This window comes from Anguilla rostrata, chromosome 16 (genome assembly GCF_018555375.3).
Source record: "Anguilla rostrata isolate EN2019 chromosome 16, ASM1855537v3, whole genome shotgun sequence".
NCBI classification, from domain to species: Eukaryota; Metazoa; Chordata; class Actinopteri; order Anguilliformes; family Anguillidae; genus Anguilla; species Anguilla rostrata.
This window is the reverse complement of record NC_057948.1, coordinates 1203376-1230577: the sequence shown is the minus strand read 5'-3', so window position 1 is coordinate 1230577 and position 27202 is coordinate 1203376. Positions and strand designations below refer to the sequence as shown.

The window sequence follows — 27202 nt, the reverse complement described above, 5'->3', positions numbered from 1 at the left end:
AATATTACAGGACTTCTCTGTGAGGTTACAGCTGTTCAGTCTGCAAAGAAGAGTTCATATATTATATTATAATTATATTAGGTATACATAAAACAAATGGTAAATGATACAAATGATAATGTTCAGTGATGAAAAGTGAAATTGAGGATTTTAAGGTTGATGATGCACTGAGGAAGATGTCTGTGCTACACTCTCCAGCTGCAGAACTTTGGACCTGAGAATCAGACGTCCTGCTGGACTAAACTAAACTAAAGACAGTTCTACAGATGTAATTCTGACCCAAATGGCCCCTTTTCTTATTCTGAAAATTCTTAGAATTGGGGCTAAGGGCTCATCTACCTTTTCTATGATCTTTTCTCTGGGCTTATCCTATTCCAAAAGTGTGGCTGTCATCTTTCAGAGTGTTCAGTCAGTTAGTTTGCAATGCTGTGGGATGTTTGACACAGCTACCACCAAAAGTAATGATGTAAAAGAGAACACACATCTTTCAGAGTGGACAGTGTGTTTGCTTCTTACCTTTTGGTTTTCTGTGACAAACTTCCCACAGCACTGCAACCTAACACACAGCTAAAGGCCGAGTCACTTTAAATAAGATTATCCATACATCTATCCATCCATCTAGGCATTGAGCAGACACTCATCCAGATGCATTTTTAATACACATAGCATCTACATTGCATCCATTTATGCAGCTGGATATATACTGAAGCAATGCAGGTTAAGTACCTTGTTCAAGGGTACAATGGCAGTTTCCCACCCAGGAATAGAGCCTGTGACCTTTAGGTTACAAGACCAGTTCCATAGCTATTGGGATGGCAGGTATGCCATCCCGCCAAGTTACGCCTTGGCGGGGGCATGCCCCATACCTATACAGCACCGAGAGTTTGGCACTTTTCAGGGTTCCCCACAGAAATAACCACAACAGCCACAGACACTCAGCCCTTAAAAACATTACATTCTGTACATTCTGACCCTATTTCAACAGACAGATTTTATAAACAACTTCACATGTCCACACTATAAAGCCCCAAACTAAGGGGATTTTGCGTTTTCACCTTCTTCTTCTCCTTCTTCTTCTTCTTCTTCTTCTTCTTCTCATTCTTCTTCTTCTCATTCTTATTTTTCCTGCCGCCTATCCAACTAACAACATGTCTCCCCATTGGACATTTTACCGACATCAGCCAAATCCTAATCCTCACGACCCAATCAAAAACTTGCATACACATGCAAAATAGCCATACCTTTTTACTCTGAAACATTTCCAGTTTAAACAGTTAATCTGCCTGTGGCCTAGTGGGTTAAGTTACAGTCTTGTGAACATGGGGTTGTAGGTTCAAACCCAGCTAAGAACATGTTTCTTTAATCTGCTTTTACCCTCACTAATGATTGTCTACTACTTCTCAATTATTGCTTTTGCACCATATCTACCCGCCGTTCACCGAACGTATACACTGCATTATGACGTACCGTCCGCACGTTCAGTTATTAATCGGCTACAATATTGCAAAGCCATATGGATTCAACGGAGCTCTTCTGTGCTTACTGGCCTGTGTTCTTCTTCTAAAACCACGGACAGGTATGCTAATGATATTTCACGCATTGCATAGCTATGTCATGGTGCTGCACTAACAAAGTCACAGACTGGTAACCTCCAGTTGAAGGATTGAATCCCGCCTCGCCCTCAGGCAGATAATTTCCTCTTTTACACTAACGTTTTCTTACGCTTTCATATTTGCTTTACCAAAACTCACTCACGGTCACCCATATGCATTTCATGACGGCAAATGTATTCATTTTATTAAAAAGTTACACCAGTTCACCACTGTGCCATTTCTACTAACTATATTTCTTCACTTGGCTACCGTACAAAACCTTCTTATCAGCAAACGCCACGTTTCTACATTCATGTTACCTCGCCTTGTTCTCTATCTAGACACATACAAACAATTACTACGTATGTAGGTTCTGCAACTCCCCATTAAAACATTACTTTTAAAATAATGACTCACTCATAAATATAAATACTAGTACTGAACATGAGAAAAGCACATCAGTGCAATAGATGTCAGACGTTACTTAACCCTCCACTATAATGGCTGATGCTTTACACCGACTATTATATATACCGTTCGATAAGGAAACTAAGCTCGCTCATGGTCACTTTACTCCGCACTATAGTCTGTGATCATGTCAACCTTCACCTACATGCCCATTCTGCTAAAAACATTGTTTCAACTATGCAATTTCATCATTTCGTCCTAATTTCTCTCACACTGTTGTTATTTTCTCATATGCAAAGCCTGCTGGGACATATGCGTCTGCTCCTATTCTCCACTATCAAGTTTTCCAGTTCTAGCTTAGCAAAACAGCGAAGAGGATTCCCACCTGCAGATAAGCCTATCAAAATGCCTTATAAACCTTACAAACACTAAAAGTGCATCTCCACGAAATAACAGAGAACGGAGCAGGACAGCAGGGTACACAAGTTGCGACCTAGGCAGCTCTAATTCTACGGGCTTGCTGATTCTTTTCTCAATCAAGGCTCGTTGGATGGCCTTCAAATCCGTGAGTACATACACTGGCCATATTTCACCTGCGTTTCTGTTGCGTTTACACTTACGCCACCGCACCCTTTGTCACAGCCACTGTTTTACATATATAGCAAACCGAAACTGCTAAACAGTACACACTCATCAGACTGTACAAATTCACACAAGGATAGCCATAATCCACAACCGTTTCTTACAGGGTCACTTTGCATTTCTCACTCTCATAATAAAACGCTTTGCAAAAAGAAATGATATCTCATAAAAAACACGTTTTCAACGTACAAAAATGCCAAGTTACTCAAAAGTATTGATATCAAAATGACGCCAAGTTACGGTACTACAAACAATATAGGCTATCTTGCCTCACCGAAATTACATAAGATGTATTTCAAAGCAATGCTACCCAATATTTTCCAATGCTACACAGGGCCAAGTGACTTGAAAGAATTGAGGAAATATTGGGTAGCATTGCTTTGAAATACATCTTATGTAATTTCGATGAGGCAAGATAGCCTATATTGTTTGTAGTACCGTAACTTGGCGTCATTTTGATATCAATACTTTTGAGTAACTTGGCATTTTTGTACGTTGAAAACGGGTTTTTTATGAGATTATACTACACTATCACAGTAGACACTTACAGGAGAACATGCAACATATACAGAACTGATAGACTTAGTCATAAGGGCACACCAGTCATACAAAGCCCCTTATTTACTGCCAGCTGGGCTGCTAGTTCTCCTGTGCCTGTAGGGGCGGTATAACTACCATGCAGCACCCCTGTCATTGTAGGAGGAGGGTCTGTTGGTGATGGTGGTAGTTACTAGAGTTCTGGTCAGGTCAGACTTTATTTTGTCAAATGTATAATAGTGTGGATTGTGGGAAATGTTCTCTGGATAGCATTTAAGGGGAAGCTCAAGCAATTTACATGCAAAGTACATGGCACACTTATACACTGACTAGGGTGTGCATCTCTGCAAGAACCAATCACTGTATTGGTGCCATAAATATACTTCTCTTTCATCATCTTGTGTTGAAAATCCAACTATGGGGAATGACAGCCGGTCATGACCTCTGCAGAGTGTCTCATCATTGCACCGAGTCTGGCTCTGACAGACAGGTGCGTGTCCAATGCTAAAGGAGGCTACCGCCCTCCTGGAAGAGCACACTGCTTATTCCTGTATTTTAATGTGAGGACACAGCAGCCTTACTACAGACAAGGGCTACAGACAATAGCCAAGTGCTACAGACTCCAGTTCAAAGTGAAACCCCCCATTTCAATGAGTCATTTACTCTCAAACCCAAGAGATCGCTGCCCATGTTTAAGAGGAAGAAATTTCTTGCCTCTTACAAAAAGGGGCGATACGTTTGATTCCCAAAGAACGAACCCAACAAAACTTTTATTATCCTTAATTCCAGGTCCCAAAGAAGGACGGTTCTCTACTTCCTATCTTTAATCTCAGTGTTAAACATTTGAGGAAATATAATTTCAAAATGTTAACAACATGTTCAATGTCAGGACAACTGGTTTTAATTAGGGATGCAAATTTTGTGCAATTCTTTTAATCGATTGTCGGCACCCATTAATTTAATGATAAACTGATTAGCTTAAAATCTTCTACATGGCCTATAAAAAGAATGACTTAAAACAGACTTACCAATTAATGAGCTGTATCTATCAGAGAAGTTTTATTAAGACATGCTCAAACAATCATTTAAACAAGATTGTGTATTAAGGCCAAAACTACAAGAAGCAAAATCATAAAAACACAGATTCACAGACTGAGAAATCTGTCCAGGAGAGGAGGGACCGCTAAGGGCTGGCTGAACTGCCACTGTGATGGTGACAAAATATATTCCTTATTAATTCTGCTTATTAATGCAAATGATTTATACTGCTTATTAATGCTGCTTATTCATACTGCTTATTAATGCTGCTTATTTATGCTGCTTATTAAAGCTGCTTATTTATGGTGCTTATTAATGCTGCTTATTAATGCTTAACTTTGTAATAAACTAATAGGCTTAACTTAATACTTAAGCATTTTTGTTAAGGAGTATGAGCATGTCTACGTGCTTTGGGGTCAGTCTGGTGTGCATTCTGCTGAAGTTGAGACCAGCAGTTGAGAAGACGCAAACACGCTCAGATGGCACTGATGTTCCAGGAATGGACCAATAACGTTTCACTAATGCTGCCAGTCAAGGGAACCGTGACTCTCTAATTTAACATTTTACAAACGTCTCTTTAATTTGAAATCTAATCACCAACATTAGGTTATTCATTGAAACGGTTTATTGAAATTTTACTGTTTCATCTATAGAAATATAGTCAATCAACATTTTTATTAAGAATTAACACTTAATTGATTAACATAACATCCCAGTTTCACATCAATGAATCTGAAAGATTCCTTCTTCCACATAAGCATTTATCCCCCTCACAAAACATTTCTCCACTTCGCCCATTGTGGTGTTTGCTACAAATACACAGTTCCACCCTTCGGCTTTTCCCTGAGTCCACGAGTGTTCTGTCTTTGTGTAGAGGCGGGTCTGGCTCCATTGAGACTAATGGGTTATCAGAATACTGACTTATACAGACGATTGGCTGATTATTGCCAATTCGAAACCCAGAGTTGTGCAGGACACTCAGCGAGTTCTGACACATCTGATGTCTCTTGGTTTCAGTGCAATCTCTCCCCATGCTGGAGTGTAATGTTCTTGGGACTTGATTTATACTCTGTATCCATGTGAGCTTGTCTAACAGCAGACTCCATTTTATCTCTCAGGGTATGCTTCTCTTAGTTCAAACCAGACTGAAGAGTGCAGTATCACACATGCCTCAGACTACAGGGGCTGATAGTGGCAGCCTCTCAAGTTTTGCCACTGGGGCTGTTACGGTGAAGCCACACTGATTCCGGCAAAGCCGCCTGGCACCGCTCCCGCGTCCCACAATCGGCCGCTTATGGGCGTGTCACCTATTTTATGACAGACACTTGCATTTGAGCAGGATCGTTGGGAAACCCAACACGGCAATTACAAGGGAGTCCTCCATTGTGGAACTAAACTAAAATTTGAAAAGGGGGACAATTCATTTGACTGATCTTTAGATCAAATCTGATTGGTTACCACGACACATAGTTGTACCACCTGGGGTTTGAAGTTAAACTTCTGGCCATCTCTCCGACCGCCTCACCACCTAGCCCTGCCAATCCCAAAATCCCTTGCTTATGTGCCGCCACCTCTCATTTAAAATGAATGCAAAGGGAAAGGATCTCTATGCAGCGGCTGTCCCATTGGCTTGTGGAAGCTACTGTTATGGCATATGATTCAAAGAGGATATTGCCCCCCTTGGGCCTGAGGGCTCATTCAATGAGGGGCATGGCTGCATTGTGGGCCCTATTCCATTGGGTCTCATTGCAGGAAATTTATTCAGCCGCAGGCGGGGTTTCTCCAGATACTGTTGCTAGGTTCCATTGCCTGAGGCCGGTAGCCCAGTCACTTCTGGGGGTGCACACATCTCCCCTCATCTGCTATGGGTTTTAGTACTTCACATTGTTCCTGGGTCCTGGTTATAGCTTTGGGCAGTGGAATGTGTTTAGTACTTCTCTACATGGGATGTGCCAGACACCACCCTCCCCTCAGGGGAGGAGGCACCCTTTGCTGGCCTGACAGTATCTCAGCTGTGAGCATAAGGCATTCTGGGAGCTGTCTATATCTCTCCGTAGGTGGATCTCAAACACGAGATGATGAAAGAGAACTTTAGGTTACTGTTGTAACCCCGGTGGAGAGATCCACCAAGACTGCCCTGCTTGCCGCGCATGAGAAGTGAATATGAAGAGTAGTAGCGCTGCAGTGTCCCATATGTTTTTCCAGGAGGGCAGTAGTCTCCTGTAACACTGAATGCGCTACTGGCTGTCAAAGCCACACTTGGTGCAATTGGATGACCGGATGTCATTCCCCATACGTGGATCTCTCTACTCTGTGTTTCGGAGAACCGGGATAGCGATGGTAACTTAAAGTTTTGGGGTAACACCCTTACTGAGGTACTCACTGGGCATATTGTTGGATTCACTAGCAGGATATGCAGCTCTTCATGGATAGCTGCTAGGGTCAAAAATGTCATTTAATAGAATAATACAGAAGTCATGCCTTGTGATATTTATATAGTCTCGCTACCCAAATGGGGTAAATCTTAATTAGGTTAATCCTAGGGATAGTTGTTGGTTTTAGATTCCTGGATAAGCAGGATATTTACCTCCCAGGATTGAAGATCTTAATGTCAGAGATCACTTGATCAGATGAATGCCGGGCAGCAGTAGCTAGTCTCTCTCTCCAGGATACAGGGTCAAGCTGCTCATCATTTCACATGAGCACACCTCAGTCAATAATATGCAATATTATGCTTATATGCAAACTCACATTCACACAAACATCCATGAATGGAGTCAGGAAATTAGTCTTCCCTGTGACAAAATTCAAACCCTTACATTGCCATAACCAGTAATTCGATTTAGTTAATGTCACACAGTACACATCATTACTCACCCCAGTCTCTGTAGTTTACAGTTTGGACTCATCAGTCCAGCACAGAGCAGCTTCACTCCTGAATCTCCCAGTTTATTGTAGCTGAGGTCCAGATCTCTCAGGGGTGAGTTTGATGACTGGAGAGCTGAGGCCACAATATCACCTGACTTCTCTGTGAGGTCACAGCTGTTCAGTCTGCAAAGAAGAGTTTATACATTCAACTCAGGAATTACTGGCCCTCTTTACGAAAATTAGGAAAAATTATTGTGCAAGACAAACAATATACCCAATGATGCCAATTGTCTGCTTAAACATTTGGAGAAACTACTTCCAGTATAATTTTAAAAATATTCTTTTAAAAAAACCTCTGAGTAATAGCAGTTTTCTCAAAAGCATAGGGGTCAAAATTATCGGTACCCCTAAAGAATATTTAAAATAAAACTAAACATCTGAAGCGGCATCTGAAGAAATTTTTTATTTTATTTGATCTCAGCCCCCAGAAACTGTATAGCTGCCTTTCACCATTCCTTGTATCACTGGCATGTAAATATGAGGTTGCACACACACAAAATGCCTTTGTCATCTATGACCATGGGAAAAACCAAAGAGCTTTCAACTCAGAAGAGACAGTTGTTGACCTACACAAATCTGGTTTGTGTGTTGCCGGTTCTTCATGCTAGGCAGCCGACAGCTACCAGCGAGCTAGTTAGGATCCCCTTATCCTGCACACTGCTAAGGGATCAGCTGAGCCCCTGTGCTGTGGCCGTCTCAGGACCCCCTGATCCTGCACACTGCTAATGGATCAGCTGAGCCCCTGTGCTGAGGCCGTCTCAGGACCCCCTGGTGCTGCACACTGCTAATGGATCAGCTGAGCCCCTGTGCTGAGGCCGTCTCAGGACCCTCTGGTGCTGCACACTGCTAAGGGATCAGTGGGCAGGGAATGGGGGAGCCCTGATACTCCCAGGGAGAGCAGGGCAGCAGTGCAGTACTGTATGACAGGGGAACATCTGCACACTGTGTTTATACATTAAAATACAGGAATAAGCAATGAGCAGGCTGTACAGACCCAGCAGCGGGCTATATTGTGATTAAAATTCAGACAGCAGTGTATTTACATGCACACGTAACATGTTGCAGACAAAGATCACTCCATTTCAATATTGCATGTAAAACTCCAGGAGGCACTGTCGGACAAGCGACATCCATCCATCATCCATCGATTATCTATACCCACTTATCTGGGACAGGGTTGCGAGGGGTGCTGGAGCCTGGCGGCAGTGTAGCACAGTGGGTAAGGAACTGGCCTTGTGACCGAAAGGTCATAGGTTCGATTCCTGGGTAGGCCACTGCTGTTGTACCCTTGAGCAAGGTACTTAACCTGCATTGCTTCAGTACACATCCAGCTGTATAAATGGATACAATGTAAAAAAAAAAAAAATGCTATGTAAATGTTGTGTAAGTCGCTCTGCATAAGAGCGTCTGCTAAATGTCTGTAATGTAATGAGCCTATCCCAGTGTGCATTGGGCCGGACAGGCTGCCAATCTATCGCAGGACACAAATACCATGCACTCACACATTCATACCTATGGGCACTTTACTGTCTTCTATTAGCCTACCTGCATGTCTTTGGACTGTGGGAGGAAACCGGAGTACCCGGAGGAAACCCACGTGGACACGGGGAGAACATACAAAAGAAAGGCCATTCTCCACACAGAAAGGCCCAGGCCGGATGTGGTAGGGCTCGGTTTGCGGGAGGAATTCAGGGCAATTAGAGGACCACGCCTACTGGTTAAGCAGGCACACACCTGGATGATTTTAGGAATCAGTCCAGGATTTAAAAGTGTGCTTCTTTCCACAGTAGGCGTCTGAGACCGGGATCCCCCACGACGGTGAGAGTAAGCACGTACAGACCAGAGAAAAGGCTGAAAAGCGCTCGTATAATTTCATTTATTTTGTCTTTGTTATTTTAGTTTATTGTTTTTGCCCAGATCCCGTGAGGGTGACGGGCAAAGGTTTTTCGTTTGTGATTACGGTCTCTCTCGCTATCCCAATAAAATGCTGGAGATATCTGGAATTTACACATCTCCCTCTGTCCAGCTCTTCTGTCCCTATCAGGGTAGTCATGGTGTGTAACACCGGATTTGAACCCAGAATCTTCTTGCTGTGAGGTGACAGTGCTACCAACTGCACCACCGTGCCACCCTCAGACCAGTATTTTCAGTCAATGCCCTTGAACCACATAAGTGGTATTGCGTGCAAGAACCTCTCCCTTAACCTACATATAAAATGTACTTTACATGACTTAATTTAACAATTATTATTGAAAATGACATTTATAAATTAAATAGACAAATTCTTTGATAGGTCAATCGACAGTAACCTGGTGGAATCAAGTGACAAGCCAAAACAAATTCTGTATCAGGTCAGAAGACTAAATCATTTTATTAAATAAGGAGTCAATTAAAATAGTGAATTGAAATTATGCACTTTTGAAATTATGCACTTATTGAATGAAGGCACACTACATCTAAGGTACAAAACAGAAGAAATTAAACAATATTCTGATTTGAGATTACCCGAAAAGAGAGAGAGACTGAAGAGCCAGACCTTATCAAAGTATGCCCCTCTTCCAGTGCCACAGGGACAACGGAAATGAGCTAAAATGCACAACCAAAGGGGGGGGGGGCAGGCTCATTTATGACAAGGACTGGCCTATCTAAAAGCTGACAGTGTACTTATTACATTAAAGTGACCTTATGTTGTTGAAAGCAGGGCTAAATAGTCACGACAGAAATATAATAGGTAGTATAAGAGGTAATTCCGTCCAGCTATTGTATACCTATAAAAAGCATGGAAGTTTACTTCTTCTAACATAGACATAAAGATTGTTCAATCAATGATTTCAATTGAATGCCACACATTAGATTTAAACTTAAGATCAAATGGAACCGGATCTTTATTTGTTCTGTAGCTACGATGGGCCTCTGGCCTCGTAAATACCTTTGTCTTCTGGTTTGTTTTTTCCGAGACAGGAGGGGGGACCCATAGGTCTCCTGCCTAGATCAGGGTATCAGAGTGGCGTAAAGGACGTTTCCTTTAATGTTCGTGGAAGGGAGGGTAGGCAGCATGGCTGCACCCTTATGCAAAACAGGGAATTTTAGCTTATTTTTCCAGCAAATATGGATTGATGTCACATTTGAATACAGGGCTATACCTTATTTAAGGTAAAAAGCAAACAAACCAGAGCAACATGAACTGTAACAATGGTTAATCTAATTAAAATGGTTAATCTAATAACTTTGTCCTTCATGTAATAACTTTGTCCTCTTTACTGTAATAAATGCTGGTTAACCTGTTTGACCTTTACCAGTCTGGTTGTTGATCCGAGCACTCAACAGAGACTGCCCTCCTGGCTGTGACGGAGGCACTTGCCACTGCCTGATCCTACTAGAACTGTCTAAAGCATTCGACACTGTTGACCACAAACTACTCATCTCCACTTTGGCTGAGATGGGAATGAGCTGCTGTTCATCCGTCACAAGACCTCCCTACTGCGGGAGCATTAATCACTTCTGGCGACACCACAGTGACTGCCTCTCACTCCGCAAAGAGCCTGGGGGTGGTCCTGGATGACCAGCAGGACCTCCAGGAGCACGTCAAGGCAACATCATAGTCCTGCAGATTTCTCCTGTATAACATCTGGATGATTCGACCATACCTGACTATGCACTCCGCCCAGCTACTTGTCCAGGCTATGGTGACCTCCCGTCTTGATTACTGCAACCCCCTCCTTGCAAGCCCACCAGCTTGTGCCATACAGCCACTACAGATGATTCAGAATGCTGCTGTTTATCTTCAACGTTCCCACGTTCTCTCACATCACTCCCCTGCTGGGGTCACTCCACTGGCTACCGATCACCGCCAGGATCAGGTTCAAAGTCTTGACCCTTGCCTGCACTGCAGCCAAAAGAACAGCTCCCGTCTACCTACAGGACACGATCAATCCTACACGGCAGCTTGACCACTCCACTCTGCGGCAGCAGGGTGACTTGCACTCCCCAGGGTGAATGTTCTCCCTACCACAGATCTTCTCCACACTAGCTCCCCAGTATTGGAATGAACTCCCTGTTCCTCTACGAACCACTCAGTCATTGCCCATCTTCTGCCGTAGTCTGAAAACCATCTCTTCAGTCTGTACCTGGACTAACTATCAACTACTCTTTACATTCAACATTACATTACAGGCATTTAGCAGACGCTCTCATCCAGATCGACTTACACATAGCATTTTACATTGTATCCATTTATACAGCTGGATATGTACTGAAGTAATTCAGGTTAAGTACCTTGGTACAACGGCAGTGTCCTACCCAGGAATCGAACCTGCAACCTTTCGATTACAAGCCCAGTTCCCACTGTGCTACAATGCCACCACTCCCAGAGCACTCTCTGCAGGGCACTCCCAATCTAGGATCACTTATCACTTGTACCCTTCTACCTTATTCCTGTAGCACACTGTTACTCATTACGCGGCTCGTGAGACTTTGTTTTGCGCTCATATAGTATCCACTGATAACAAAAGAATATAGCTATAACTTACTTCTATATGTTCCATGTATGTCCTGTTTTAGCACATTGAAATGAATTATCCAGCAGATGGCAGCATACTGAAGATACGTCAAAGAACGTAGGCTACGTAACAGCGAGGGATCATGGGTAGACGTATAGCCTATGTGTGTAGCTTTGCATTTGCGAATGGTTTTGCAAGTTTAGCACGTAAGCCTAAATTTGATATTCCATAATGCCGTTTGATATAAGGTTATATCAAATATTGTCTCGGCCTCTGCCCACTCAAACTGGACAGATTTATGACTAGAAAAAAGCAGAACGAGAAAAGTGATTCTTCATTAGCTGACGGTGACGGAGTTAGAAACAGGCCTGAGGAGAAAGAGCAACGTGAGGAAAGAACGATGGAAAATGCAGATCAGTTTGGCCTAGAAGCCCAAGACACCGATGCTGCACCAGCAAAGAAAAAGGTACGGTCAATTCAGGATGAACACCGAACAGTTCAGGATACATGGACTGATGAGTTTTTCTTTGTGCAATACGAATCCACTCAGTTCTGCCTAATTTGCCAGAAGACTAGTGCCAATTGTAAACGGTATAACCTTGAACGCCACTTTAGTGCTTTTCACGCCAAGTACAACATGTTGTACCTGCCAGGAAGCAACCTGAGGACTAATAAAAGTAAACAGTTGACAGATTCTGACTGAGCAGCAAAAAATGATGACGAGATCAGTCTCTGTTGCCGAGAAATCGACCGAGGCTACTGGATTTTAGCTAGCCATAAAAAGGCTTTCACGGACGCTGAAATTGTTAAACAATGCTTTTTGACCTCAGCAGAGATAATGTACCGTGCCTAATAATAATAATAATAATAATAATAATAAATATAGCTGCGAGCAGCAATGAAGGGGCCAAGCACTACAGGGGCACCAGATAGACAAGCAACCAGAACAACCCCTGAACAAGACACCAGTCCATCACAGGGTGAACAGGCACATTGACACGCACTCTTACACTTACATCTATGGGCAATACATCATGTCCAATTGACATTACCTGAATGCGTTTGAACTGCGGTAGAAATACAGAATACCCAGAGGAAACCCACATGAATACAGGGACAAGGTACAAACTGAAAGTGGACGCACCCTGAACTTGAAGCCACTTGATACAATGAATAAAATAGGGTATGCTGATATATTTTCTGCGTTTTACATGAAATTGTTACATTTAAAAGAAAATAAAACGCAATCACGCTTTCAAATGAATAAGTTATTTAAATTAAATGAATATTTTTTTAAAATAGTCTACTGGGATTTCTAATACCATTGAACCATCTCCTTGTGAACAGCAACCATTTTATAGATAAATGGTGCCATCTGCTGTTGTTAATGTATAATGACATTAAAAAGTCTAGACTTCCATGGCAGAAAGCATTTGAAGCATTTTTCAAAAAAGTCTAATTTGCGGAAGATCTAATGGGCTGAGCTTATGGGTCCTTATGGGAAAGTTGTTATGCTTGACATATAGTTGCATATATGTCCAGAATTTCATGAATGTAGCTCAAATGGGGCCGGAGATATGCTTGTTCAAAGTTATAAAAAAAAACACCTTTTAGCTCATGATAGCGCCACCTTATGGTCAATCGGCTTCATATTTGCTCCCTGTTTATTTGGAGTTGCCCTATACCAATGTGTTGAGTTTTGAAAAAATCGGCATAGTGGGTATGCCTAAACAGGAAATGAGCTCTCTAGTGCCACCATTTTTGTTTGATTGGGCCAAAAATGGAAGGTTAGCCTCCACTTATGGGTACTGATATGCCTACGAAGTTTTGTGGTGTCTGGTCAAACCGTTCAGAATTTATACACCTTTATGCTAAAAGCCACACCCTCCAACATACTCATTGGCTCATAGTGGCCATATCATTTGGTCAATAAAAATTCTGTGACAAAAATTTTGGTCAGCACCATCTGTAGATGATATGTCTCGAATTTGGTGGTGACCAGATCAACACTCTAGCACTAGTTCGCAGAAGTAGGTTTTTCAAAAAATTCAAATTGGCGGAAAATCCCATATGGCGGAAATTAATGCCAATGGGTGTATTGAAATAGTCATGACCCAAGGATTCAGGGGCAAAAAATATCACCATCCTAGGACAAACGGTTCAAAAGTTATAAGCAAAAATGTACCTTGAAGCTTGGCGGCGCTACAGAGATGGATGGATTGACCCTAAATGCAATGCCTGGATACATTGGACTGTCCTTTATCAATGTGCCAAATTTAATAAAAAACCACCAATGGGTTCTATGGGCTGCCATAGACTCCCATTGCGGAAAGTATAATAATAATACTGACGATTACAATAGGTGCTCGGCCCCTAATAATAATAATAATAATAATAATAATAATAATAATAATAATAAAACAAATACATGCACTGCAGCTTTCAGATTCGACATTAATGAGGAGGATCAAGTTTATTGGGAAAGATATCCAGGAACAGCGAATTGCAGATCTTGCAGCGACACCATGTTACAGCATTGCACTCGATGAGAGCACGGATATAAGCGACATGGCACAATTGTGTGTGTGGGTTCGCTTTATTCAAAAGGACGAATTTCAGGAGGAGCTGTTATGTCTGAGAACCCTTTTAATGTGCCATTGTTAAGCCCTACACCTGCTCTGAAAAACCTTTGTCCAGACCTTGCTGTAATACAGAGTGAGATTCTTGAACTGCAGGTCAAAGATGTACTGAAAACTGAGCTCAGATCAGGCGTTGCTCATTTCTGGAGCATGGTCCCAGCCTCAGATTATCCACATTTAAAGCTTTGTGTGCAGAAGGTAATGAGCTTTTTTGTGAGCACTTACTCATGTGAGGCAACATTTTCTATAATGAGCATTGTCAAAAGAAAAGATAGAAGTAGGCTTACAGATGTGCATCTTGATTGTTTGACTAGGATTGCAACCACTAACTACAAGTTTTGCATGGAGAAAGTCAAGGGACAGCTAAAACACATGAGAGCCTCAACATATTGATACAAAGATAACAGAAAAAGAAGTTTTTCATCAGTATTAGTAGGCCAATATATACATTTTTGTGAATTTTTTAAATTTCATGTTGATGAAATTATGATGATGCTTATGTATAATTGCATATGTACATACATACATACATACAAAAGATGAGTTCCACTCCCAGCCTTACACACTCACACACAAGTATTATACCTTTTAATAATGCAATGTAATTATGAATTGAGAGTAAAAAGAGATGTAAGGATGGAAAGCATGGTACTGTATTTTTTTTTTTTACATACACAAAGATGGTAAATATCTTGAGAGTGATGATTTTAAAAAAAACATCTGAGTTATATCTGCAATCTCTGTGGCTCTTTGAGTAATGGTCTTACTCATAAGTGACTCTCCTAAGAAAATTAGTGAGTACCACTGAACTACGGCATCAACTGGAATTACACTGCATCGCCATCTAGTGGCTGTATGAGAACACCACAACTGATTATTGCCACTAACTTTTACTGCTGGTAGACACTAGATTTTGAAAAACGTGGTGTCTTTTGAAAATTCCACACATTGCACCTATTATCTGTGTGTCCTTGCCCTATAATCTATCCATTCATTTTATTTGCGCACACTATTGCGAATATAACAAGGTAATTATTGCGTTGCATTTAATTATTATTGTAACAATGATAATAACAATGATAATAAAAGCCTGATATATTAATTCATGTTTTTCTTTAAAAACCCCTTATCAACATGTTTGGTAGACCTTGTGGAGTAATATAAACTGCACAAAAAATTGAATAAGTCGGGACATTTGAAAGAATTAGAATACTTATCTAAGAAATACTCCTGTAAATGATGTCATCCTTTAGATCAGTGGTGTCAAACTTGTTGCCATGGAGGGCCGTGTGTATGCAGGTTTTCATTCCAGCCTCAGATCTTGATTATATAATTAGTTAAATTATTTGCTGAATTAGGGATGCAGGTTTGTGCACAATGGTGTCCCGACGTCTATGGTGACCCGCATTGTCTAAATAAAAATTTTCTTATATTCTGTGCTTCAATGCAGTTAAACGCATATGGCTGAATGAGTAATTGGACTCAATTAAGGCAGCATTAATTGGTTGGAATGAAAACATGCATACACACGGCCCTCCATGGCAACGAGTTTGACACCACTGCTTTAGATGATAGTGGCTAGAGCCAGAACATTGATCTCTGAATAAGGCTATTCCACACAACATATCTGCTTACAGTGGTATGATATCCAGACTATTACTTGGGATTGGAACCACAGAAGAGTGACTAAACTAAACGATGTAACACTGCATCTAAACAGCAGCTCACATGTTGTTCAGATGGACACTCCCCCACCAAGATGTACACACACACACCCTACCGGCCAATAGCTAATGCCCGGTGTGGTGTGGGGATGGCTGGTTTAAGCAGCCACACCTGCCCTGGGTCAAGCTAATTAGACCTGGCCAATTGGATAATTGGTTAAGAATTAGATAATTGGCCAGGCTAATTGGACCCAGGAACAGGAGTGGCTGCACCTGTGCGTAGTGAGGTAATCACTGCGCACGGGTTAAATTTGCCATCCCCACCCACACCAGAGAACTTTTCTGTCATGACAGTGTTTAAGATCTGCTCACTTGGCTGTAACATCTTGCCAAACCCTCGTCAATAAATGTGGACTGTTGAAACATCTTCTCCCTGTGTCTCTGTGCTGGAGGGCCCCTAGGAAAGCTACTTCGGTGGCCTGTGGCAGGCGTGTTTGCCACACCTGGCTTTACCAGTAGAATAAAATACCATTTTATTCACAATCCTTTCAGAAACACCACAATCCTGCAGCACACACAGGTGTGTGATGAAGGAGTAAAACTCACGTTCATCAAAAGGTCAGTGTGTGAAAGACAGTGGGGTAAATGTATGGATTTCATTAGAGTTCCTAGCAGGTAGTGAATAATGGAGATGGATGAAGACTGCAATGTGTGACAGACCTGACACATTTTACTATACAGGCGGTCAATCTTTTACCCTGTCAATCAGACACTCAGCATCCAGTCATCACCCGCGACCTGATACTACAGACTCCACTGAAACCTTACATTCTGCTCAGGAACCACAAACCTGGCAACCCTCAAAAGGTTTTATACTGCTTTCATTTGCTTGTTGTGATAGAGGAGTAAGGTATATATAGGCAAAGAAAGAATGCTGGTAGACAGAGGAGTAAACTGAGAGAGAAAGTGGGTTTTAATATTTCACTGAATAGAACCATACTATTTAGATAAGATCACACAATACACATCACTACTCACCCCAGTCTCTGTAGTTTACAGTTTGGACTCATCAGTCCAGCACAGAGCAGTTCCACTCCTGAATCTCCCAGGTTATTGTAGCTGAGATCCAGATCTCTCAGAGGTGAGTTTGATGACTGGAGAGCTGAGGCCACAATATCACCTGACTTCTCTGTGAGGTCACAGCTGTTCAGTCTGCAAAGAAGAGTTAATATAGTATTATTATATTATGTATATATGAAGCATGTATCTAATATGGGAAATGTGCCAATGACAGTGTTCAGCGATGAAGAGTGAAATTCAGGATTTTACCATTGATGCTGCTCTGAGGAAGATGTCTGAGTTACACTCACCAACTGCAGTATTTTTGACCTGAAAATTAAACTAAATTAAATCTCACCTAAGATAAATTACCTCTTGCACTATCAACCTCCTGACTGAGGACAGGGCTGGGGCTTTCTGTCGTTTTTTTTTTTTAAATGACGAGATTTTCCTCTGCATCTTGACCTGGAGATATCAAATGGAATTCAGTGTTTTGCTAACTATAACTACTGGTGGTAAAAATAATCAGCTCACTGCCAAACAGGTGCCTGCCCGCAGCAGATGGGTTCCCCCTCTGAGTCCGGTTCTGCTCAAGGTTTCTTCCTGTTATCGGTCAGGGAGTTTTTCCCTACCACTGTTGCCCTAGGCTTACTCTTTGGAGGGCAGTTCTCTAAAGCTGCTTTGTGACAAAGCTCCTTTGTTAAAAGCGCTATACAAACAAAAATTGATTGATTGATTGATAAGATTCACACAGCTCTCCTTTACCAATATTAAATAGCATGCTATGCTATCACAAATCACGACTAGCTAGCGAGCCAGAAGGCTAAACAACCGGATTGAGGGATAGCTACTAACTTTAGCTGGTACTAGCAAGCAAGTCTTGCAAAGCAAACTATGCCTCTATTTCTCAAATGCAATTAAGTGCGTATAACTAATTGCATTTCATTTTCACACGTTTGAAAAAGGGATTGATGCTCTACTAACCACTTCAGCAACACACCGTTAAGCTGTAGCCTACATTTACTCCAGCATTGATGTGCAACAGAGCGTTGTCTGCATGTGTACCTGCTGTTGGGAACCGATTTTATCCTGCAACTTTTGGAGAAACCAATACCATAGGGAAAGGGGGTGTGTGACTTTCTGAGGTATGATCTATGACATAATCAGAAGAATACGTTTGACTCGTAATATAAAATGATCATAACTACATATTATAAAAAATAATAGTAATAAAATAAAATAAAAATATAAAAAATCCAGATATCAAAAATCTGGTGGGGCACGTGCCCCCCCAGCTTGAATGGGCATGCGTGCATGCATCCAGTCTGCGTGCATGCATCCACGCACACACCCTCCCCCAAACACGTGACCTCCATGCCCAATTTCGGCCTCAAAATATGTGGCTGCTGAGGTTGGGAACAGCTTTGTGGACCGTCAGATGGTACATGCACAAGTTAGACAGCAGTTCATGATAAACTTTTCCTTGAAGTTTTATGGTGTTACGTAAATTTTCCACAAAGTTTTGCCACGTTAGGTGATAGGCCTTTTGGTGATAGGCCACTCCTGCTGCCATACCCCCTTTTGCCAATTGGCATGAACAGTTAATGAGCTGTTCTTTGGCGCATGACCAACTTTTCCACAAAATCCACGCAAATCTGTGAATCCATTCGGGAGTTATGCGCCTTTTTGTGATTGACCAAGAGGGATCGTGGCAATGGGCGTGGCCTATCAGCCTGAAAAGTTACTCAGCTCTATCTTCGGTCATGACCAACCTCCATGCCAAATTTCAGCCTCCTGGGGCGAAAACTGTGGCCGCTGCATGGTGGGACACTTTTTGTGAGACCAACCGACCGACCAACTGACTGACAGACAGAGCCATAGAGCTGCGGTTGCCTCAAGACCTTATGTTTCCCTCCACACTAGGCATTTGAACATATAAAATTGATCATCACCACTTTCATTGAATTTTGAGTGGTTTAGTCAACTTTGTCACACCTGTGGTGTTCCGGGTCTAAAATGACCGCCATAGGAAATTAATGGGTGACTACTATATTTGATGTTCCTCCAGCAGATGGAAAACATCCCCATACACACACCCACTCACCCACACATCCACAACCCCCTCACCCCCCACACTTTCATCCAAACCCCTCCACCCCACCCCACCCTTTCATCCACCACGCCCCCCACCCCACCCCACCCCACCCTTCCATCCGCCACGCATATTACATAACATATTACAATATAACATATTACGGCTACAAATGTTTTGATGAATAATGAAATACTTCAACTGTTAATAACACATCAAAAATCCAGTCTTCCATTATACCAAGTGTACTTAAGAAGAATTGAAAGACTCATGAAGATATAGAAACACTACAACATGAACCCTAATAGGGTTTGCACTTTTGGAGTAATTCCATTGACTGTCCAGTAAAGCATAACGTAAATATAGGAAACGGATTAAAGCATCAGAAACGCTTTCAGAGACTGAATGCTTCTTGTTTAAAAGTCTCTATTTGGAATTAGGGCTGGGCAATACAACACAACGAAAATTATCTAATTCAATAATGGTTGTCACCACTGCGTGATGTATTGCCGTTCTTTTTGTCTTTTTCTCATTAGTTATAGGCTACCTGTTGTGGTAGTAAACAAACATACTTCAGAGACCGTGTGAAATGCTTCTGGAAAAAACTGATCAGGAGAAAGGCCTCATAGCTTCAATGTCATTTACAAAGACTCATCACAGGTTCACACAGAAGCTGTACGATATTGCTGCGGATTGGCTGCCTTAACGCTTTTTTCTCTGGAAGCATTTCACACAGCCTCTATAGTTTGGTTTTTTAATACCACTGTGAGACACACGTACACACACGCAGACCCACCCACACACACACACAGCAGCCCTGTTCCTCTTACGGTTTGCATCACCAAGGTGCCATTTGTTTTCCTGCACACAATAATGTCTGCTCATCCTAACCGAGGGTTAGTTCCCCACAGCCCAACTAAAGCTCTTGTTTGTTCTGCAACAAGGACATTAAATTCCCCCTTTAGGACCTTCAATATGGCATCACATGTCTCCTCACTCATTGAGTGATGTCCACCTCCCATACATAAGACCCAAATGGTACATGACAGGATATTAGTGACTTAGTGTTACGGCCGGCTCGCAGGGCCGCAACAACAGAGTCCAAAGTACCAAAACAAGACAGAAACTGATCTAAAAACACAAACTCAGACATTTATTAATCTAAAACACAAACTAAAACAAACAAAAACTCACAAAGTTCACAAAATAAAAGAGTCTTCACAAAAACCTCACCAAACACAAACCACATGAAAGAAACCCCAAAGAAGAATCTCCCCAGCCTCGAACTGCAGGGCTTATATTGGGCCACAGGCAGGTGGAGGCAATCAAGCAATTAGGTATTACCTCCACCTGCACTACCCAGGCAAGCAGAGGCTAGGGACGTAACACTTAGAATCATTCTTCTGTATCGTATGTTTGACGTTTGTCAACATGAGGACTAGAGTTGTGGCTATGAAAGTCAAGGAAGCTGTTATGAGACATAGGCCACCCTTAGGCTCACCAAAATCAACTGTTTGGAACATCATTAAGAAGAAAGAGAGCACTGGTGAGCCCGATAATTGCAAATGGCTTGGTGGGCCAAAAAAGACCTCCTCAGTTGATGACTGAAGAATTCTCACCATAATGAAGAAAAACCCACAAACAGCTGTTCTACAAATCAGAAGCACTCTCCATAATACAGGTATGGATGTGTCAGTACCTCCTGTCTGCAGAAGACTTCACAAATGATGACAGAAGCTATACTGCAAGATGCAAAAGTTAGCATTAGCATAACACAAATCTGTCCACAATCAACACACCACCTCAATACATAAAACCAATATTGATCATCTTAACGATCACCAAAAAAACTATTCTCCTAAATTTAAAATCTAGGAATTCATTAAGTATCACACAATGGCAAAACCTTCTCACTGAACACATATCAATGGAACAAAAATAACTGCCTCACTTAAAAATCTAAGTGACTTCACCACTATGACATGTAAACATTGTAATTGTATAAATAAAGCTGTCCTCCGTCGAGTGGGGAAGTTGGTGGACCAATTGAAAAATAATAAATAAATGAATAATTAATGAACTCTGAAAAAAGTGTTATAGCAGTAAAGACGTATTGCAACACCCATGCAGCCAACAACACACATCATCTTTTAGCACTAAGAAGCTAAATTGTCATCACCATGAATGAGTGTTTATAGCTGGTAAGCCTGCACTAAGGGACCTGAATCCTTTACCAGAAGGTAGAAGTAGGAATTTAGGGTAAAGGATGTGAGTGGGGTCTGATACTATTTTCTGTGCCTGTCTGATAACGGATTCCTCATATATCGTCAGAAGGGATAGGTGTTCCCCAACCCCCATAAAATTCATAGCAATCTGCACCAGATGAACCATCAGACATTTCATTAGTACAGTCAAGTTACCAAATCATTGGTTCGCCTGTGCCATTGTGGCTCTTTCACCTTTGCAATCACACCTGTATTGTAATAATCTGGGAATTAAGCAACAAACCGATAAAAACTGACTGAACAAAACGATATCTCTATTTTTCTTGAATTATACATAATAATAAAAAATAATCCATCATCTGTGTGTCCTGTTCCGACTGCTGTTGCAGACGGAACCAGCTTTTCTATGCACATCCGGCCATAAAATAATAAAAAACAAAAAGCTATCTAGTGAACATTAGGCTTACGTGGTAGGCTACAGTGTGGGCAGTCCCCATATTGAGAGAGCCATATAAAACATTGCAAGCTAGCCTGCTAACGACCGAGATCTGAGACTCGGGGGACTTCCTGATTGCCTTTGCAATCCCACAGCACTCAGAGTTACATGAGCCGGCTGGAGTTTGCAAGGTTTGTTATGAATTAGCGGTAGCTAGCTCCCTATGGTAGTACGTCAGAATATTTTGATGTTTAATGTTAGTCAACAATGTTAGTTACTTAACTGTATCTATTGTAGTCATGGAAAGGTCAGAGTTCAGGAAAGTACTCGGATGTGCCGCGAAGTAGCCACAAATGGCAAGTGCATGGCTGTTCATAGGTAAACCTAAAAAATTTCGATCTTACTACACATTTTTCAAAAAGTCTCGTGGGTGTTTGGGTCCCCTCTGCTCTTCGGGGCCCATTTCATTTGAAACTGTTGAAACTGCCACAGCACGCCCCTGGCCACAGCATTTATTCTCTTCTCACATAATTCACACTCCACATACTGTTGGAAACCAAGCATAGAAAGTTCAAGCTCACAGTGATTAAAATGCTCTAGAATGAAAGTTGGGGCTTCAGGTGTGTGTTGTACTCCCTGCAATCAATTTCCTGTTTGGTGGGCATTCTTAAAGTGCTCCTGTTCAGATTCATGGGCAAATCAATCAGTCACATAATCATAAGAAATGCATTTTTGATTTAGAGGATAATTACTTTGATGGAGCATGCATTTTTTCAGCTATAGTCATAATCAGTTACAATAGTAAGAGCTTGGGGAAAAAAATCTCTCTATGAGTTCTACAGCTCTCTAGCTAAGTAGCCTGGTATGGTATTGGTAACCTACCACGCTGAAGTTGACTCCCGATTCAAAATTTCTGGTTCACCTTAAATAGGTTTGTTTGAATAATCCCAGTTCTAACCTTCCAAGGAGCCCAAATACAGGCTAATATAAAAAAGTAGAATTTTTGGATTTGATTCTACTGATTCTACCTAACCCTAACCCTAACCCTAACCCTAACCCTAACCCTTAGAATTAAAACACTTGTTTATGACAGAAGGGATCCTTATGTACGTTCTACCCCATTTCAGTGAAATTTTACAGCAGCATTTTTGAATAATCGTACTTCAAACCTTCGATGTAATCCAATGGAGGCCAACTGAAAACAGTGTTGCCAGATCAGATTGACAGTTTCAATGAAATTCAATGAAAACCAGCCCAAATCATAACACGGTCGGTTTTAGGCTGCTGTATTAGGGTGGGCTGCGGTCGACCGGGGGGGGCGGGGAGGGGTGCTGGCAGGTGTGGACGCGAGGAATTCCCCTAATACCACAAATTAAATCAACCGGCAGAGAAACGGTACTGGTATTTTCTGTGCAACTTCTTTGGTACAATATCACAATATTTTCTAAAACCTGCCTGATTTTGACAAAAGCAGCCCAAATTTCATCAACCAGCCCAACACTATTTTTACCCGCCCACTGTAATCAAAAGGAGCCCAATTGGGCCGCCCAATATGGTAACACTGATTGAAAAAAGTTATATTTTGTGCTGAAATTTCTCCTCATAATTACACAGTTCGGAGAGGGATTATTTGAAATTTAAAGCAGTGGGGACCTAATCTGGAAAGGAACAGGACCTGTCATTGAGGACCGGACCGAACTGGACATTCTGATTCGGGTCCGGGTCTGGGTCCGGAACTGGAACGAGTTTCAGACTAGTCACCGCAGCTCTATGTGTCTTCCTACCCCTAAAGCCTTTGTATTGCAATAACAAACTTTCCTGAGTAATAAATAGACCTACAGAATTAAAAGAAATTGGTTTAAACTAGCTGGTCAGCCCACTTACATCTGAGAAACGCTATAAGCTTTGGGTAGCCAACTCTCTTATTTGCATGATGTAAAAAACCGTGAACAAAAGAGGCCATTAGTATATTATTTCCCAAAGAGGATTACACATAGCAGAGTGAGGTTGCCAACTTTCCCCTAAATGTAAGTAGGGGATTTGAACATTCATGGGGGAAGTTTCACAGTAAAGATGTATGGAAGTCAATGACAGATAGGGGGATTTTAAATGAGATATGGGGGAACATTTGTCAGGAATTTGAATGGGAGTTGATTGATGATTTTGAGGACTTTTTTTAGGAGTAACTGGTTCAGGCATCTGGCAACACTGAGGCAGAGATGTAAACTAGGTTCAGTCTCAATTCAAGCAAAGAAACCGCAGTCATTTGCTTTATTCAAACATAATATGTTAGGCTATAAGAACTCATCACCACTTTGTGGATAATTCGAGAGGTCAACATTGTTTTGACATTGATGCAGCTAGCTTGATGAACAATGTATGATGCAGGAAACTGACACAACGCATTTAGTCAACACAGTTCCAAATATAGCCAAGGCAAGTAAGATCAACAATCCCGCTGCAGTTATGCAAGGCATGGCATTCAGTAGAATTACAGGTCATAAAATTAGGACAGGCACTGGCTAAGAAGATAAAGAGTTTAAAGATAAAACCTTTCAGCAAGGTGAGGATTATCTGAACTATGTTTAATTTTCTGAACCCAGCAGTTTTAACCGTTAACACCCTGGTTTGGCATCCGGCACTCTGAATACTGAACACAGTGCATCAGCAGCTAAAACACCTCACTTATCAAACATGTAAAATATATTTATTTGATTTAATTTGGTAATTATTATCAAACATATCAAATCTAAAGACAAGGTTCAACTACCTTAAAACAATTAACGAAGGTTATAGACATGGACAGTCACACAAGGAATGATTGAAAGAAGATACCAAACCACAGCGTGTTTGTCCCAAACAAAAAGGCAGCAGAATATTTAAAAAAAAACAGAGATATAAATGTAGACACCAGACCTAGATGCTAGAATGCTAACTACAAGAAAGCCACATATTTTATCTAGTGGGAGGGGAGGGGGGAGGGGAATGGACACCCCCTCTGACATACACACACACAAACATGCTGACCCACACTCACACGCAGACCCACACTCACACACAGACACACACATTCACACCTCCAATGGATACCCCCAAGTTCGTGCTCTGTCTTATCTCTAGGCTATCCTGGCCGAGTGTTTTGAAGCTTCCTATGGCTCAGAACAGCCAAATGGTGAATTAGACTAACTGAAATGTAAAATCAGTTAGTACACACACACATAATTTGGCTAGCTGTTTTACAACTTGTTTGATCCACTATATTCAATATCTGCACGGATATCAGCATCAGCTCTTCTGTTGTTTGCACATTATTTAGTCGTCATTATTTAATATTTTGAGACACAGCTCTCCCGGATCGAGGGCGAAACCCGGTCCATACAAGCTGAAATCTCCCAATATTCACTTGGCATGAAAGAGCTACGGGCTGAATTTGCCAATTTGAAAGCCAAAGTTAAACTAGCCGAAACCGCTGCCTTGCTGGACCAGGCCAAACAGGATCAGCTTGAGGCTAAAATGGCGGAGCTGGAGGATAGGAGCAGGTGTTGCAACCTTTGCATTGTTAACCTACCGGTGAATTCTGAAGGATCAGACCGGGTTGGTTTTCTTACCAATTTTCTCAAAGAGTGATTTCTCTCTCTGGCTGACAGGACTATAGAAGTAATGAGGGCCCACCGTTTCTATGGCGGCTGATCAAAAACAGCAGACAGGCCTGGAACATTGATTATTAATCTGCTGGGGTACACGGATCGACAGCATATTTTGCAAGTCGCCAGGAAATCACCAGTGAAGCTTAACGGGATAGTCATTAGTTTTTATCCAGACTTCAGCGATTACACAGCACAGCGGCACAGAGCCTTCTCTTCTCAGCTGGCAGTAACCTGTGATCACGGTCTCCAGATGCTCCTAATATACCCAGCCACACTGAAGCTCACTCACAATGGTGCACAGCACCTTTTCAAGTCTCCGGCTGAGGCAAGATCGGTTCATCAAATGTCTTTCCTGCTAGAGCTGTTCCAGTCAACTGTAAGAGCTGGTATAGTGAAGCGGAAAGGTATGGGAGCAAAAACAGCTCAGCAGCGAAGCGGTACGCCACACAAGCTCACAAAATGGGGTGCTGAAGCTTGTAGCGTGTAAAAATCATCTTTCCATGGTTGCAATATTCACTACAGAGTTCCAAACTACCTCTGGAAACAACATCAGAGCAAAAACTGCTCGTCAAGAGCTTCATGAAATGGGTTTCCATGGCCAAGCAGCGGTACACAAGCCTAAGATCATGATGTGCAATGCCAAGCGTCAGCTGGAGTGGTGTAAAACACACTGCCATTGGACTCTGGAGCAGTGGAAATGCATTCTCTGGAGTGATGAATCACACTTCTCTACCTGGCAGTCTGACGGATGAATCTGGGTTTGGTGGAATGCATAGTGCCAACTGTATAGTATGAAGGAGGAGAAATCATGGTCTGGGGCTGTTTTTCATGGTTTGGGCTAGACCCCTTAGTTCCTCTGAAGGGAAATCTTAATGCTACAGCATATAATGCCATTCAAGAAAATAGTGTGCTTCAACTTTGTGGCAACAGCTTGGGGAAAGTCCTTTCCTGTTTCAGCATGACACTGTTCCAGTGCACAAAGCAAGGCACACAAAGAAATGGTTTGCTGAGTTTGGTGGGGAAGAGTTTGTCTGGCTGGCACAGAGCCCTGACCTCCACTCCATCAAACACCTTTGAGAGAATTAGAAAGCATTATGCCCAACATCAGTACCCGACCTCACTAATGCTCTTGTAGCTGAATAGAAGCAAATCCCCGCAGCCATTTTCCAAAATCTACTAGATAGCCTTCCCTGAAGAGTGGAGGCAGTTACAGAAGCAAAGGGGGGTCCAACTCCATATTAATGCCCCTGGTTTTGGAATGAGATGTTCAACAAGGGTGTGATGTTCAGGCGTCCACACACTTTTGGAAATGTAGTGTATGAGCATACCCCAGTCAATACGCTGATCTGCAAAGTCGTATTCACACAATCATTGAGGTTACAGCCTTTGGAAATGCAATCAGTAAATTTGTTTTCTTCCTTGTGACAAAATTCAGACATACACAACCATACTCAGGAATTAATTTTTGTTAAGGTCACGTAGTACACAGCACTACTCACCCCAGTCTCTGCAGTTTACAGTTTGGACTCATCAGTCCAGCACAGAGCAGCTCCACTCCTGAATCTCCCAGGTTATTGTAGTTGAGGTCCAGATCTCTCAGGGGTGAGTCTGATGACTGGAGAGCTGAGGCCACAATATCACCTGACTTCTCTGTGAGGTTACAGCTGTTCAGTCTGCAAATAAGAGTTCATATATTATATTATACTTATATTAGGTATACATAAAACAAATGGTAAATGATACAAATGATAATGTTCAGTGATGAAGAGTGAAATTGAGGATTTTAAGGTTGATGA

The 27202-nt window shown here is 41.9% G+C and overlaps 1 protein-coding gene across 20 annotated transcripts in view; it reads right to left on the bottom strand.

The window, feature by feature from the left end:
- The window catches only part of LOC135242401 (NACHT, LRR and PYD domains-containing protein 12-like), a 505695-nt gene that overhangs the window by 404074 nt on the left and 74419 nt on the right, over positions 1-27202 (bottom strand). For 15 of the 20 annotated variants that reach the window (XM_064313446.1, XM_064313447.1, XM_064313451.1 and 12 more), the window contains exons 6-7: positions 16986-17159; positions 7095-7268 (exon numbers count right to left, since the gene is read on the bottom strand). The exons of 1 other annotated variant lie outside the window; for it this stretch is intronic. In XM_064313446.1, the coding sequence (XP_064169516.1) occupies positions 7095-7268; positions 16986-17159 (348 nt within the window). Of the gene's footprint in view, positions 1-7094; positions 7269-16985; positions 17160-26905; positions 27080-27202 lie in introns of all 20 variants that reach the window. 4 more of the 20 variants (XM_064313459.1, XM_064313462.1, XM_064313461.1 and 1 more) reach the window with 1 other exon arrangement.